Consider the following 13,903-nt stretch of genomic DNA (forward strand, 5'->3'; position numbering starts at 1 on the left):
CAGGGTGTCTTCGGGCAGGAGGTGCCCATCTGCCCGGGGAACAGCACCCTTGGGTGAGAACTGAGCTCGAGCCACTCACGAGGCAAGGTCGGCATCAGCAGGAAAGTGAAGTTGCTCAGTCGTGTCCGACTCTTTGCAACCCCATGGACTGTAGCCTACCAGACTCCTCCGCCCATGGGATTTTCCAGGCAAGAGTACTGGAGTGGGCTGCCATTTCCTTCTCCAGAGGATCTTCCAGACTCAGGGATCAAACCCAGGTCTCCTATATTGTAGGAACCATCTGAAAATGTGACCTCTCCACTGTTCTTCCAAGTAACTTCATTCCTAAGTGTGTTTCTTCTTCTATCCTTGACTTCAGAATAAGTTAAATCAACCTCAACCCCATGATAACTGGCCTCAAGACACTAGTATGAGTCAGAAAGGATTTCATACCTTCCCCTTTCTTCTTTCAGGAAGAATCCCTCATAACACCTTGGCCATCTGGGGAAGGGTAGATGCCTGCCTGCAAACACATCACAGCAGAGCAGGCTACAGCCTGTCACCTGCTTACTGAGGGGCCCGGGGCAGGGCGAGGCTCTCAACACAGACAAGAAGAGCAGTCAAATGCCCTCCAGATTCTGCAACCTTGAAGCTCACTCAAAGCTCACTTAAAGCAAGATGCATACATTGTATCAGTAACACTTACAAGGTAAGTATTCTTTTATTTTGTTAATGGAAAGTTATGTAAATATTAGGTAGCTATAAACATGCTGGGAACACGAAATCCTCTGCAACACACATCAGGTGTGAGACACCCACAGGTGAAACGTCCAGCACCTCTGGGACAACCCAGAGGGACGGGGTGGGGAGGGAGGTGGGAGGGGGGTTCAGGATCGGGGGACACATGTATACCCGTGGCTGATTCATGTCAATGTGTGGAAAAAACCACCACAATACTGGAAAGTAATTAGCCTCCAATTAAAATTAATTAATTAGGGTGGGAGGTGGGAGGGGGGTTCAGGATTGGGAACTCACGTACACCCGTGGCTGATTCATGTCAATATATGGCAAAACCAATACAGTATTGTAAAGCAACATAAAGTAAATAAAAACTAAAAACAAAATTAATTAATTAAAAAAAATATCCAGCACCACGAAGGAGCTGTGAAAGAGTCAAGAGCAAAGGAAACAGGGTCAAAACAGAAAATAACATCACAAACAAAGACATCACACTTTGGGTTCCTGAAGCCATCCATGTGACCAGAATACAGTTATTCTCTAAAAATGTGCCATGAATTTCCTAGAACCTTAATTCATGAGAAAATCATTTTCCTCAAGTTTTCTTCAGGCCAAGAACAGTACTAAAAGTATCAGACATCACAGTTTCTTAGACAGGATCCACATTTAATATCTGACACGAAGCTACCCCTTAAAAGGGATAAAGCACAGACGCTCAGAAAATCCCCAATACCTTCTGTGGCGGTTAAGAATCAGGCACGTAAAGTCACTTCAGTTGTGTCTGACTCTTTGCAACCCTATGGAGTGTATCAGGACCAACAATAAAACAAACTCAAATTTAGTCTTCCAGAAACTCTAACACGGCAATACAAAGGATTCAGAAACAACCGTGAGCATATACTGGGCTCTAACCATGGACCGCCCCAGGGCATCCTGCTGAGTGTGCGGACTCACAGAGCCACACACTCTGGGGCCACAGCAGGAGCGTCTGAGCCAGAGATAGAAAACAAAAACAAAAGAAGGTGAAAAGGAAGACAGAAACCAAAGAGCAACCGAAGAATAGAAACAGGTGAAAGGGCCAGAGTCCTGCTCAGAGTTTTACTGTGTCAAATCTAATTGTATGCTGTATTTTGGGTAAGCCACAAGATTTTCATTTCTAGTTCTTGGTATCTGTAACTATTGAACAGATGAGACTTTTTTAAAAAAATTTCTGAAATACTGGTAATTCAGAAATTTTGTAAGTAAGTATCTGTCCAATTCATTAAAAACTTCCATGCACTGTTAATTTCAAGGCTTTAGGGTATTAAATTTAAAAGTTGATTATCCCTTACATTATTATAAGCAGAGACAAAAAATTTGCCAACTATTCCTCTTTCATCACGCTGAGGCCAAGAGCAATTGGTCTCCAGCTCTAAATCTATATTATCTTGATCATATAATGAAAAAATAATAGCTATAAACATTTGAAAAGAAATATACTTCAAAAGATCACTTATTTACATTACATGTAAGTCCTGCTCCTGTCAGACTGTCAAGAGACTCCGGACCACGTGACACACACTTCGAGGGTGTCCCTGTTTCACAGCCGTTTGACAGGCTGATGGCAAAAGACAAGTGTGTCAAACAGAGCCCTGAGGAATCTGTTGACAGACCGCACGTCTATCACCAATTTTACTTTATTATTTACTAGGGGCCTCTCAGAAGGAAGCAGGAGAAAGAGTCTGAAAGGGATGACACATTTTCTGTTAGTCAGGAAACACTGTTTCTCCACAACAATGGTGAGCACGTAACCATTAACACGCAGCTCAGAAGACTGTTCTTACAGCAGGCTACGCGCAGAAAAAGCACTGCCTCAGAGTGACAGAAGGCACCACGCTCAGGCGCTCTGGAGCTCCACCGGGCTCAGGACCTCGCTTTCGGTGCTCTCGGCAAACAGGCCACCTCCCCAGACCCTCTTCCCAAAGGCTGTCTTATCACTAGGCGTGTCTCTAAGAACATCTGTGTGCTTTGGGGGGAACGGCGAGAACACGGCCCAGAGGCTGGCTGGTTTCCGAGGAGTGGTACCTCAGTTCCCAAGAGGCTCTGGGGGGCTGAGTTCAGCTCACAAGACTGAAGCTGTGTTCTTCAGAATCTAGAAAGGATCTTACAATGGAAATACAAAGTGAAATCCTTTTCAAGACAGAAAAAAAACTGATGCTCCTGAGTTGGAAGTGAAAACTCAGAAGGGTCTAACACTTTTGGTTTTCTCATTCTTGAGTGTTCTTTACACATGACGACTCCCCGCCTGTCACCATCTGCCAGCTTATCACAATGCCACCCTTTACTATCTGACAAAAGAAGCCTGAACCCTCAGTATTACCATAAACCCCACATCCTGTCTTTAAACTACAATTTTCTTGCCCGAGATTTCTCGGTCCTTTCTTACTTTTAAAATTCTCAATTCTTTAAAATGCTTCAATCACAAATTAATGGTAGGCCATTTGTCTCCTTATTAACCTCTTTGGTATTTTCCTACCAGAAGACAGAACCAAATACATGTCAGTGAATGGGTTTCCCTGTGAGGAGCCTCTTGCTGACAGATTAATTCTGGGGAGAAATACAGGCCTGTGAATTAGCACCTTTGAATTTGCTGGTACAAACATGGTGAAAACCCATGGCTCCTTCATCAGCTCTGATCTGATCTGACCCACAATCACCCTGACACTGCTTAACAGGCTGACAAGTCAGCCAAAGAGCAGTTTCTAAAAAATTCTTGAAGTGAGAAATTTGTTTCCATTTAAAGCATCCGAAACATACCAGTCATTTGCACAGGGCAGAAAGGTTTGGGGACAGGGGGGAGTAGCCAACTACTGCCAGGATACAAGCAAATTCTATGTCTGTGGGCTCCTCTGTTTAATTTATTCACTCTTCCTGAGTGCTATTAGATACTACACAGTCATCTAGGCTCTGCTACAGGAACTGAACGGCAAGAAGCAGACGAGGATTCCGGAGCAGGGATCTGAATCCTCTGAGCCTCCTGGCACTACATCATTTGAAGGTCCACACCCTTCAAAGTGCTCTGACACAGCAGAAGGTCCATCCACCCACCTGCAAGACCACAGCCCTTGCACGCAGCAGGCAGAGTTACACAGACGTCGGACAGATGCAACAGGCCACAGAAGACGCGCTTGTGGAGCGACAATTCCCTCGAACAAGTCTGATTTTAAGTTTGTGTAAAGTCAGTCTCTGTCGAATACCGTTCTCAGGCCTGTGTGACGCATGAAATGAGAGATGCTCGGCTAGACTCACTCCAAAATTTCACCCTTTTCACAAGAGTTTTGCAGTCTGAGCTGCAGAGAACATCTGGGACAGAAATGGAAGAACAGGCACCCACAGCCCCACCATCGGCACCCTCAGACAAGCAACGCGGTGCCTTGATGGAGACGTGGTTGAGCGCGTCATCCGAGGGCGCCCTCGCATGTGGGAAGAGGCCACGGGGACAGGAGTCCTTCGAGCAGACACTGCCGCACGGAGCCCACGCCAGCAGGGCGGACAAGGGCACCAGGAATGACGGCAGTGGCCCAAACCATGTCCTACTCAGAGCACCCCGGCTTCCTTTCAAATGAGAAATGTCCTTTGAGGAACATTTAAAATTCAGCTTGGTGTTTCTGTCCCCCTGCTAAATGCATAAAGCTCATTAGAATCAGCCAACATATGACTTCCTCTACAATATCAAGGAGTGAAAAATATGAAGTTATTTATATTCTGATGTTTCAAATAAGATCACAGGTAACTAATTCTTCAAGATTAAAAAGTGTCAAACATTTGACCCCTGAAGGGAACAGAAATGTGCTTCTTAAAATGGTCAAGATGGATACACAAAAACAAGCACCCAAGTGGAGAAGAACCAAGGATGAGCAGCATGCTACGGACGGGGGCAACCGTTAAGCCCAGAAAGTGGGCAAGTTCCATTCTATCGGAAGCATAGGCTGACTGATCTTTGCAAACAGTCCGAAAGGCCAAGATAAAAGATACTTAGGAACAGATGTCCAACAATAAAACATGGTATCTGCATCATTCCAACGAATGTACTAAAAAAGTAAACTTAACCACAAAGCTCTAACAACTTGGTGTCCCCACACTACACTTTCCATCGTGCAAACAGTATTTCCGTATTTACACCTGTGCCAATAAAACTTAGGGCATGAACTAAAAATTCAACAGCCACAATTCAAACTAAAGTCACAGGGGGAAACGAATTCCACTAAGAACGCACTGGAGACAGATAGGAGAGAAGAATCACCGAGGAGGAGGAAAAGATTACCATTGTTTTTCCTGGAAATGTCTGGCAAGTCTGACTGGCACTGAGGTGAACTTCTCGGCAAATGATTTTCAGGTAGTTTCTTAGGGGTCTTCATTTGACAGACCTCTCGCTCCTTGAGCTCTGCTACGCTTTCTGAAATCTGAAAGTCCGTTTCCTTAGGAAACATACATGTCTGCGCCCCCTCCTTCACGTGACCCTCGGAAGGACTACTGGCAGCAACTGCGCTTTTCAGGGTGTTTTCCTCTTTACCCAAGAAGCTCCCGGGAAGCGCTAAGCTCTTCTGCAGGTTGGCGCTCAGGCCCCCGGCACACCTGAGGCCCACCCAGGCCTCGCCCGGCCCTGCAGGGCACCCGTCCCCCTTGGCCGGGGCCGGCTTGTCCTCCGAGGCGGAGCCAGCGCTGCTCGCCACAGCCGCGCTGCCCCTGTGCCTCCCGTAGTAGGCCGAGCACTTGTGCTTCTTCTGGGAGTGGCCGTAGGTGGCTGGGCTCCTCTTCGTCGCATTCTGGATCCTGCTCTGCGGGCTGCTGACCGGAAGGCAGCTTTTCCCTCGGCCTTTGTCGGAGGGGGCGTAGGTATCGAGAAAGTTCTTGCAATTGCTTCTGAATTTAAGAAGAAAAACATTTAACATAAGGCAAGCTGAATAAACCTCTCCTCTCTAACTGCAGGAGAAAGAGGGTGCAGTCAGTACGGTGGGGGCGGGGGTGTACTAAGCACTTCTCACCTTTCATTCAAGCTCCACGAGGTATAAGCTGAGCCCTTACAGAAGTCTAGCATATACTAGAAGGGATGGCTTAGCTGCCACACAGTGACTTGAAGAAAACTGTACAGATTCTAAAGGTTTATCACCTTAACATAGAATCAGAAGGAAGTAATACCAAAGGTGAGACCTGCCACCATCTGCCCCACACACACGACAAGAATCCTTACTTGTGAGAATGAGGGCTGATCACGTCCACTGGACTAGCGCTTTGCTGCGAAGAGGAGCTGGCGTTTTGCCTCTGTCTCGTCTTCATGAACTCCATCAGAATGTACTGTGCTTGCTGGAAGGCTATTAAAATCACACCCAGCAGGGACAGACTGAGGACAAAAACAACACGTTCATTCCTGCCTGGTTCTGGGTAGTGTTAAAAAGACAAGCTCTACAAGAAGGGAATGAGCGGGGGGACACTATTCAGATTCTATACAACGTGCGACATTAAAATTTCTGATGTCTCAAAATTTCAAAACGCAAAATTTCTAAATAGGTGAATACTTATCCTTCTGACATTTCAGTTCAATTTTTATAGATTTTTCCAGGATAAAAATCACATCCGAAAGGGTCATTCTAGTCTTCTAATCTCAAACTGCCATTGCCCTAAGCTAACAATAACACCAGATACCATAGGTGATGTTCATCTATCTTAAATGTCATAGACAACATTTACATCTTCCCCTGGGACTGCCAAAGAACATACACGGAGGGCAACTGTCCGTTACCCTCTCAGGTCCTCGAGCTCTCCCACACTTGTTCTCTGTTCTCTTAAAGCTCACCAGGAATCTGCCTACTTCCTGACTGTCAGGGTTCTCAAAGCAACGTAATCCACTCAATCCCTACGCTTCGGTTCTGCCAGGCAATGTGCATTCCCATGCAGCTCGGCTGGACGGCATCTCCCTTGGTGAGCAGGAACAGTGGAGCAGGGGTGGCCTACCTAACGAAGAAGACGGTGAGCCTCCAGAACGACTCCTCCCAGCTGGGTCCCGGGACCACGTCGGCACACAGCGGCAGCAGGTGGTGAGGCAGGGTCACGTTGAGAGTGAAGCGGAACTCCAGGCCTGCCGCCGTGACCAAAGTCAGCTCGCGGATGACCCAGGAGGATGTGAAATCCGGAGTAAACCTGCCGACCAGAGGCATCTGTATGAGCTTCTGATGGTCTTCACTTTAGGCACAAAACAAAACAATCCTAATGACGGCAGATTTTTACCTCTACAAGACAATTATTTACATGAAAGCAACTGAAGACAATCTTACCAGTGACAGAAGGTTTTCCCCCACAATATAGTGAATGCAGCCCCGAACTGAAGTTGAAACCCAGCGCTTACACGATGCTGATGTCCCGGGACATGTTGGGGCCCAAGGAAAACTGATGGCAGTCCAGCACTTCGAATCCATAACCTTGGCAGTTATACCCGTTAATTTTCAGTGATGTCACAGTTATAGGAAGCGGGCCAATATTCTCAACCTTAAAGTTCTTCGTAATTGATAAAATTTGCTTGCTGTCTTTCAGTTCTAGTGAGGAAAAAACTGAGATTTTAGTACAGATGAACTGCAAATTTAAAATAATTTACTGAATCAACATTTACAGAATTAACACACCATAATCTACATGACTAAAACGCAGAAAAATTCAATATAACCTCAAAGCATGATTCCTAACTAATTTCTAGAACAGTTCTAGATGCTGCTATATTACCAAGATGTGATAAAAATACTTAACTCATTAAGATTGTTCTTAAGTTAAATGACTTGCCTAGGTACCAAAAGTAACCAAAACCTCTTCTTTGTTCTTTTACTTATTAAAGGTGAAGGTGGAAGATTTCATTCTTCTCAGAAGCCTCCTAGTTTGGATTTACCAAGAGCTACCAGGCACCCAGGATCCTTTCAAACCCAACAGGGCCAGTCAGGAGGGTGTGTGTGCTTCTGCGTAAACACACCACAGACACAAGAAATATTCAAACTTTCATTACGTGAAGGGGAGGAAAGCAGCAAAATCTTTGCAAATAAATGAGAGCACCTGTCATACTGGGCATTTAAAAAGGGAGGAAGTTATCAATTTATAAAATATTCCTATATATCCATAGTCCACAATCTATTCCATATCAGGACTAACATGTTATCTGGCCCCACAGTTTTTATCTTCCTCCTTAATCCTAGCTTTTAAGGTCAGCTCTAAACTGCTCAATGAGCAAGTGAACGAATGACTTAAAGAGCACTCTGATGACGACTCTGAATGCAAACCGGCTCATCTTTTCAGACAGTGCTCATCAGGCTTTAAAATAGTTCTACAAGCCACCCAAAGGTCTCCCCAATCAGCTTTCCCCATGGGGAATACGCTGTTGCGCTGAAATGCTGTCACTGTGCCCTGAGACTGTAAACAGGAGTAGGAAAACAAAGCAGAATTTACCAGAAACATTTTCTATCTCCAGTTTGACTTTCGTCTCAGTTCCTGAGGAAGTTCTTAAAACTAACGTAAGCACTTTACAAGCATTAAATACGTGCAAAATTTAGAAATTTCTAATGGAGCACTTAAATAAATGTCTAAATCTGCAGAGCCTGATATGCTGCCAGCAGACACATACGGCCGCTTTAAATAAACTTAAACACTGACTTTCTCAGTCACACGAGCTCTGTTTCAAGCACGCATCATTCACGTGTGGCATGTGGCCGCCACACTGCAGGACACAAACATAGAGCATGTCCATTGCTGCAAAACGTGCAAGGTGCTATTGGGCAGCTCTCCCTTAAGCTTCCCTCCACTTACATTTGGTGTGATTTTCCATGCTTAGGTACCAGATAACCAAATTAACAGTTTCATACGATTGGTCTTATATTTTAACACTATTGGGAACTTAACATTATACTCCCCCCCAACCATCTATTATTTAAGTTGGGTTAAACATCTAAACGGTTGTTTCCTAACCAAGTGGTACCAGACTACATATGCTCAAATGCCTGCCTTATCTAATCACTTGCATCGTACAATGAATTACTGTAAACTGCTGAAGACTCTGATAACCGCCTTTTGCCCCGGGCTTCAGCACGCAGTCCCCCTGCCCGAGTGCCATGCACATGCATCCTACAATGAATTACTGTAAACTGTTAAAGACTCTGATAACTGCCTCTTGCCCTTGGCTTCATCACTCAGCCCCCTGCCGGAGCGCCATTGGCTTCAGCACCCAGCCCCCAGCCCAAGCACTGCGCACAGACCACACGCAGACTCACGTCGCCGGCAGTCCATCAGCGTGGACTCGGGCACCTTAAACCGCAGTGAGCCCCCGGTGCCAGGCAGTCTTCCACCCACTTTCAGTAGCTCTCTTGCCCCAAATCCTTCCACACCAATCATGTCGATAACAGTCAAGTTATTCCTACAGAGAGAGCAGACGCAAACAAAAAGGCAACGCAACAGAGTTACAGGATACAATGCCCTTGAATTTAAACATTCGTAATTAGCCAAAAAACATTTCTAGAGTTTTGGGGAAAAATCAACTCAAATAGTATGGCATCTCCCGCCGTCTCGGAGCAGAGAAGCTGCTAAAGGCACAGAGGCAAGGCAAGCCAACTGGGCAAAAACGAGCAAATGACCGTGATCACTCTCCAATTTCCACCAAGAATGGAAACCCACTTTTTTCTAACAAGGCACCAGTTGGTGATCAGACATGCAAGGGACAAAGGTGAGTAAACTGGGATCCACAGAAAAATACTAATAAATGTAGACAAACTGATAAAACTGTTTACAGGGTGAATTAAGGAGTTTCCATAGTAATTGTGACTATAAGCAATTCTTCCTTAGGGGTATTTCTGGAAATGAAATGCTACCCTATATTTAGAACCAAAGATTTAAAATAGCAGCCCTCAAATAGCAAGTATGTACCCAAGTTCTTATTAATCAAACTAATTCAGATTAGCTTTTGCCTTTTCATTAACTGAAATCATGATTTCGAGGATGGAGAAGTGGAAATGATGTTTCAATGATGCAGACTGCGCTGAAAGGCAGTTATCATTAATGTAAACGGAAGCAGCAGGCAGAGAATTCATTCCTAGTTACACAGAACACACTGAGATATCTTTACATCTTCAACTAAAGGACTAAAGCCTTTACTGAACCATTTAAAAGCCTTTAAGCAATGTTAGGTGATTGATATTGTTTACAGAAAAATACTGTGTCTCTCAATAGAGAAACTACCAAAAATAAATTAGCTACTATAAAAAGCCGAGACTTTCAAGTCTGGGATAGTCGAAACTGGGATAAGGTAAAGTTTATCTCTACACTTCCCATGACCTTAGTTCTTCAACAGAGAATGAGTTTAAAGTGGAGCACCTGTCAGCAGAGCACTACAATGCTCACTAGAACATTAGTTACCCGCTCTACTAAGCATTGGTTGAGGGAAAGTGAAAGCCGCTCGGTCATGTCCGACTCCTTGCAACCCCACGGACTGTACGGTCCATGGAATTCTCCAGGCCAGAATACTGGAGTGGGTAACCATTCCCTTCTCCAGGGGATCTTCCCAACCCAGAGATCAACCTACGTCTTCCGCATCGCAGGCAGATTCTTTACCAGCTGAGCTATCAGGGGAGCCCTAAGCATTAGTTAAAATGCTTAACAAAACAGACTCTTTTAAGAACTTCATTTTAGTGCATTTTCTTTTTAGTAGCATTCACTTGCAGAAGAATAAACTCATATAATATATTAAAGAAAGTCAAGAATAAGAAAGTCTTTGCCAGCTGTTCTGAAACCAGAAAAGATTTAAAAAAAAAAAAAAAACAACTAAGGTTGGGACTCCATGCTTCCACTGCAGGGGGGCACATAGGCTCAGCCCCCGATCAGGGAACTAAGATCCCCCATGCTGCATGGTGTGGCCAAAATAAAACATAAAATCAAAAAATATCTAAAACATCATTAATGAAAAATTAGTGTTAGACATCTCACCAATGCAGTGAGAGGTTCAATACAGATCTATATTTACTGTAAATTTTTGAAACAAGACTCTCAATAAATTTAAGAATGAAAAACATTTAGCTGAGTATATCAGTTGGCAAGTAAAAAGAGCCAGTGGGCCCAACTCGGCACTTTTTTCATTATCCTCTGGTGCTACCAAGAAGTACAGAAGCAAGACAGGTATGAGACTGGAATAAACCCAGACACTCAGGAATGAAAATGCATACAGCAGCGCTTCAATTATTCTTCAAGGCGGAGGACAGAAAAGCGCAGACATGTGTGTGTTCCTGTGTGTGTGTGCTCGTGTGTGTGTTCATATGTGTGCGTTCGTCTGTGTCCGTGTGTTCGTGTGCATGCATGTTCGTGTTCATGTGTGTGTCTGTGTGCTCGTGTGTGTGCCTGTTCGTGTGCGTGTGTTCCTGTGCGTGTTCATGTGTGTGCCTGTGTGCTCATGTGCGTGCGTGTTCGTGTGTGTGTGTTCGTGTGTGTTCCTGTGTGTGTTCGTGTGTGTCCGTGTGTGTTCATGTGTTCATGTGTGTGTGCACTTGTGTGTTCGTGCGCGTGTTCATGTGCGTGCATGTGTTCGTGTGTGTTCGTGTCTGTGTGCGTGTGTGTGTTCTGCCCTCTGTGATGGTGGATGAGGCACTGTGTGAAGGGAGTGCACACGTCCTGCCTGGTACCAGGGAGGAGCCTGACACCCAGGGAGATTAAATGTGGAGCTTCGGGAAGCTGCTCTCCTCAGCCACTGCCTTTCCAGTCCTGCAACACAGCTCATCACTGGGGGCCTGAGGACATGTCAGCTTTTAGCTAAAGAGATTATGTCTTCTTGAGAGAAAGAGTCAGTCAACCAGAAAGCAACAGAAACAGACCTACCGGATTAGGATGAGGGAGCTGACTTTTCCGTAGTCGGCTGGAGTGAACACTACACCAACCCTTTTCCTTTCCAAAGGCTGCAGATGTAAGTGGAGGATGCCAAATCTGGATTCCTCAGACGGCACACCCTGCAAGTTATCAGTAAATGCAATTAACTTCTGGAGAGCAAGCCTCCATCTTCATTAAATGCATAAACATGACTGCTGTTTCTTGAACGTCGGGATCTGACCATCCAAATCAACCTGTGGAACTTGTTTATCACGACAGTTCGAGCCCATCAACAGTTGCTGAGCCCAACTGAGAAGCAGAGGCAGGGGCTGCAGGACAGCCCAGTGTGGACGCTGGACAGGGGCTGGGCCTCCTGGACCGGCTGGGAGCTGGGGCTACAGACCTTTACCAGCAAGCTCACCGGAATGTAAACCGTCACCGAGAAAACAGACCAACAGCCTCTGCCTGAATGCTACAGGGATCTGACCAAAGCACTTTCCACTGCTGGACAACCCTCAATTCTCTGTGTTATTGTTTAAAAAGAAGCCATCTCTATCAGATTTAGTCTCTCCATTCAGGAGAATGACCTGTTCATTCACATCCTCCTTTTATTCTCCCCAAGACTCCCAACTTTCTCTGAATAAACTGCATTCTACATTTAACATTCAAGATTTAGCTCTTCATTATTGTGACAGATTTTCCCTCCTTCCATTGTTTTTTCCTAGCTCTTTCTCACTAACAGTAATGTATTAATTTTCAGAGCTATAACGATATAATCTGCCTAATATCTCTCCTCTGTATTTTTAGCTTTTGAATTTGTTTTATCCCTCAGTTATTACTAGCATTTCCCATACTATCTGAAAGAAGAAACAGTAGTGGAATTTGATTCATTTTCATTAAAATTATAAACTTCATGAAGGAAAGAATTCTGCTTTATACACATATGAATACTAAAAAAAGCTGCCAATTTAAATATTTAAAGTATAAGAACAATGCCCTAATTATTAAGCAATTCTTATATGCCAGGCACTGGACTATAATTAGGTATATAAAATGTTAAGCGTTCTATAAAACTATGAAATTTTCAAACATCATTATAAGTGAGAAAGAGGAGACTTGGAGAGGCTAAATTATTCACCCAGGGCCACATGGAGGAACCTGGATTTGGAACTTCGGATGTCCAATTCCACATGCTCTTAACCAAAGGAGCTACATTTCTAAAAGCAAACCAACGAAAGAAAAATGCAGGCCTTTCTTAAATGACAAATGATTCTATTAAAAATGTTAAGTTAAACTTGTGTGTCAAAAGCACTGATATTGCTCAGGAGGGAGGGGATATATGTATACTTATCACTGACTCACACTGTCACATGGCAGATACCAACACAACATTGTAAAACAATTATCCTCCAATTAAAATTTTTTAAAGAAAGGAACACTGATACTCTCCTTTTTTGTAAATGTAATAAATTAACAATGGTGATAATTTCCTTTGTCACAAAGTGTAATAATCTATGGAAAATCTTCAATCGCCGATTAAAGACCTTTTCCAAGTGAGTTGCACCATTTGCTTAAGCCTGAAGAGAATACTAACGTGTAAAAGAAACAAGCATCATTTTTGGAATTTCAGATTACACATGATTAAACGGTCGTGGGGCGAAACATCTGTTAGCATAGAGGACTCGCTGTACCCTCCAGCACTCCTGGGAAGCTGCCTGGTTGGAGGGGCAAAAAGCAGGACCAGCCCAGTAGCACAGGACGCTGCTGCCTGGACCGCTGACAAAGGGAAGGAGCACTGCTGCTGGCGTCTCTTCCTGCAAATACGTCTCTGCTAAAAATCCACTAAAAACCTTGTTTCGATTCATTCTGTTTGAACTCACACTGGAGGTTATCTGTGGCCTCCCTCTTTCAAGTTATTCTAGAGCCAACAGTGTATCTTTGGAGGGTATGAGTAGAGAAGAGGAAAACACCTATGACATTTAAATATGCTGTGTACATTAAAAATACAGCGATATGCATAGGTGTGTCTACATGTGTTTATACTTCTTTAAGAGATGCTTCGTCTTTTAATTGCTCTCAAGCACAGAATGCTGTGCTACGCTGCTTAGCTGCTCAGTCGTGCCTGACTCTTTGCGACCCCATGGACTGTAGCCCACCAGGCTCCTCTGTCCATGGGGATTCTCCAGGCAGGAATACTGGAGTGGGTTGTTTTGCCCTTCTCCAGGGGATCTTCCCAACCTGGGATCAAACTGGGGTCTCCTGCATTGCAGGTGGATTCTTTACCAGCTGAGCTACCAGGGAAGCCCCAAGCACAAAATACCCGTAAGTA

General features: G+C 44.5%; 1 protein-coding gene across 6 annotated transcripts in view; it reads right to left on the minus strand.

Annotated features, from left to right (window-relative positions):
- Positions 1-13,903, minus strand: part of TMEM131L (transmembrane 131 like) — a 174,517-nt gene that overhangs the window by 26,618 nt on the left and 133,996 nt on the right. For all 6 annotated transcript variants that reach the window (XM_069557298.1, XM_069557297.1, XM_069557296.1 and 3 more), the window contains 6 exons: positions 11,587-11,714; positions 9,000-9,142; positions 7,100-7,286; positions 6,709-6,894; positions 5,948-6,097; positions 5,021-5,619 (listed from right to left, as the gene is read on the minus strand). In XM_069557298.1, coding sequence (XP_069413399.1) covers positions 5,021-5,619; positions 5,948-6,097; positions 6,709-6,894; positions 7,100-7,286; positions 9,000-9,142; positions 11,587-11,714 — 1,393 coding nt within the window. The remainder of the gene's footprint in view (positions 1-5,020; positions 5,620-5,947; positions 6,098-6,708; positions 6,895-7,099; positions 7,287-8,999; positions 9,143-11,586; positions 11,715-13,903) is intronic.

Source organism: Ovis canadensis, chromosome 17, assembly GCF_042477335.2.
Source record: "Ovis canadensis isolate MfBH-ARS-UI-01 breed Bighorn chromosome 17, ARS-UI_OviCan_v2, whole genome shotgun sequence".
In the NCBI taxonomy this organism is placed as follows: Eukaryota; Metazoa; Chordata; class Mammalia; order Artiodactyla; family Bovidae; genus Ovis; species Ovis canadensis.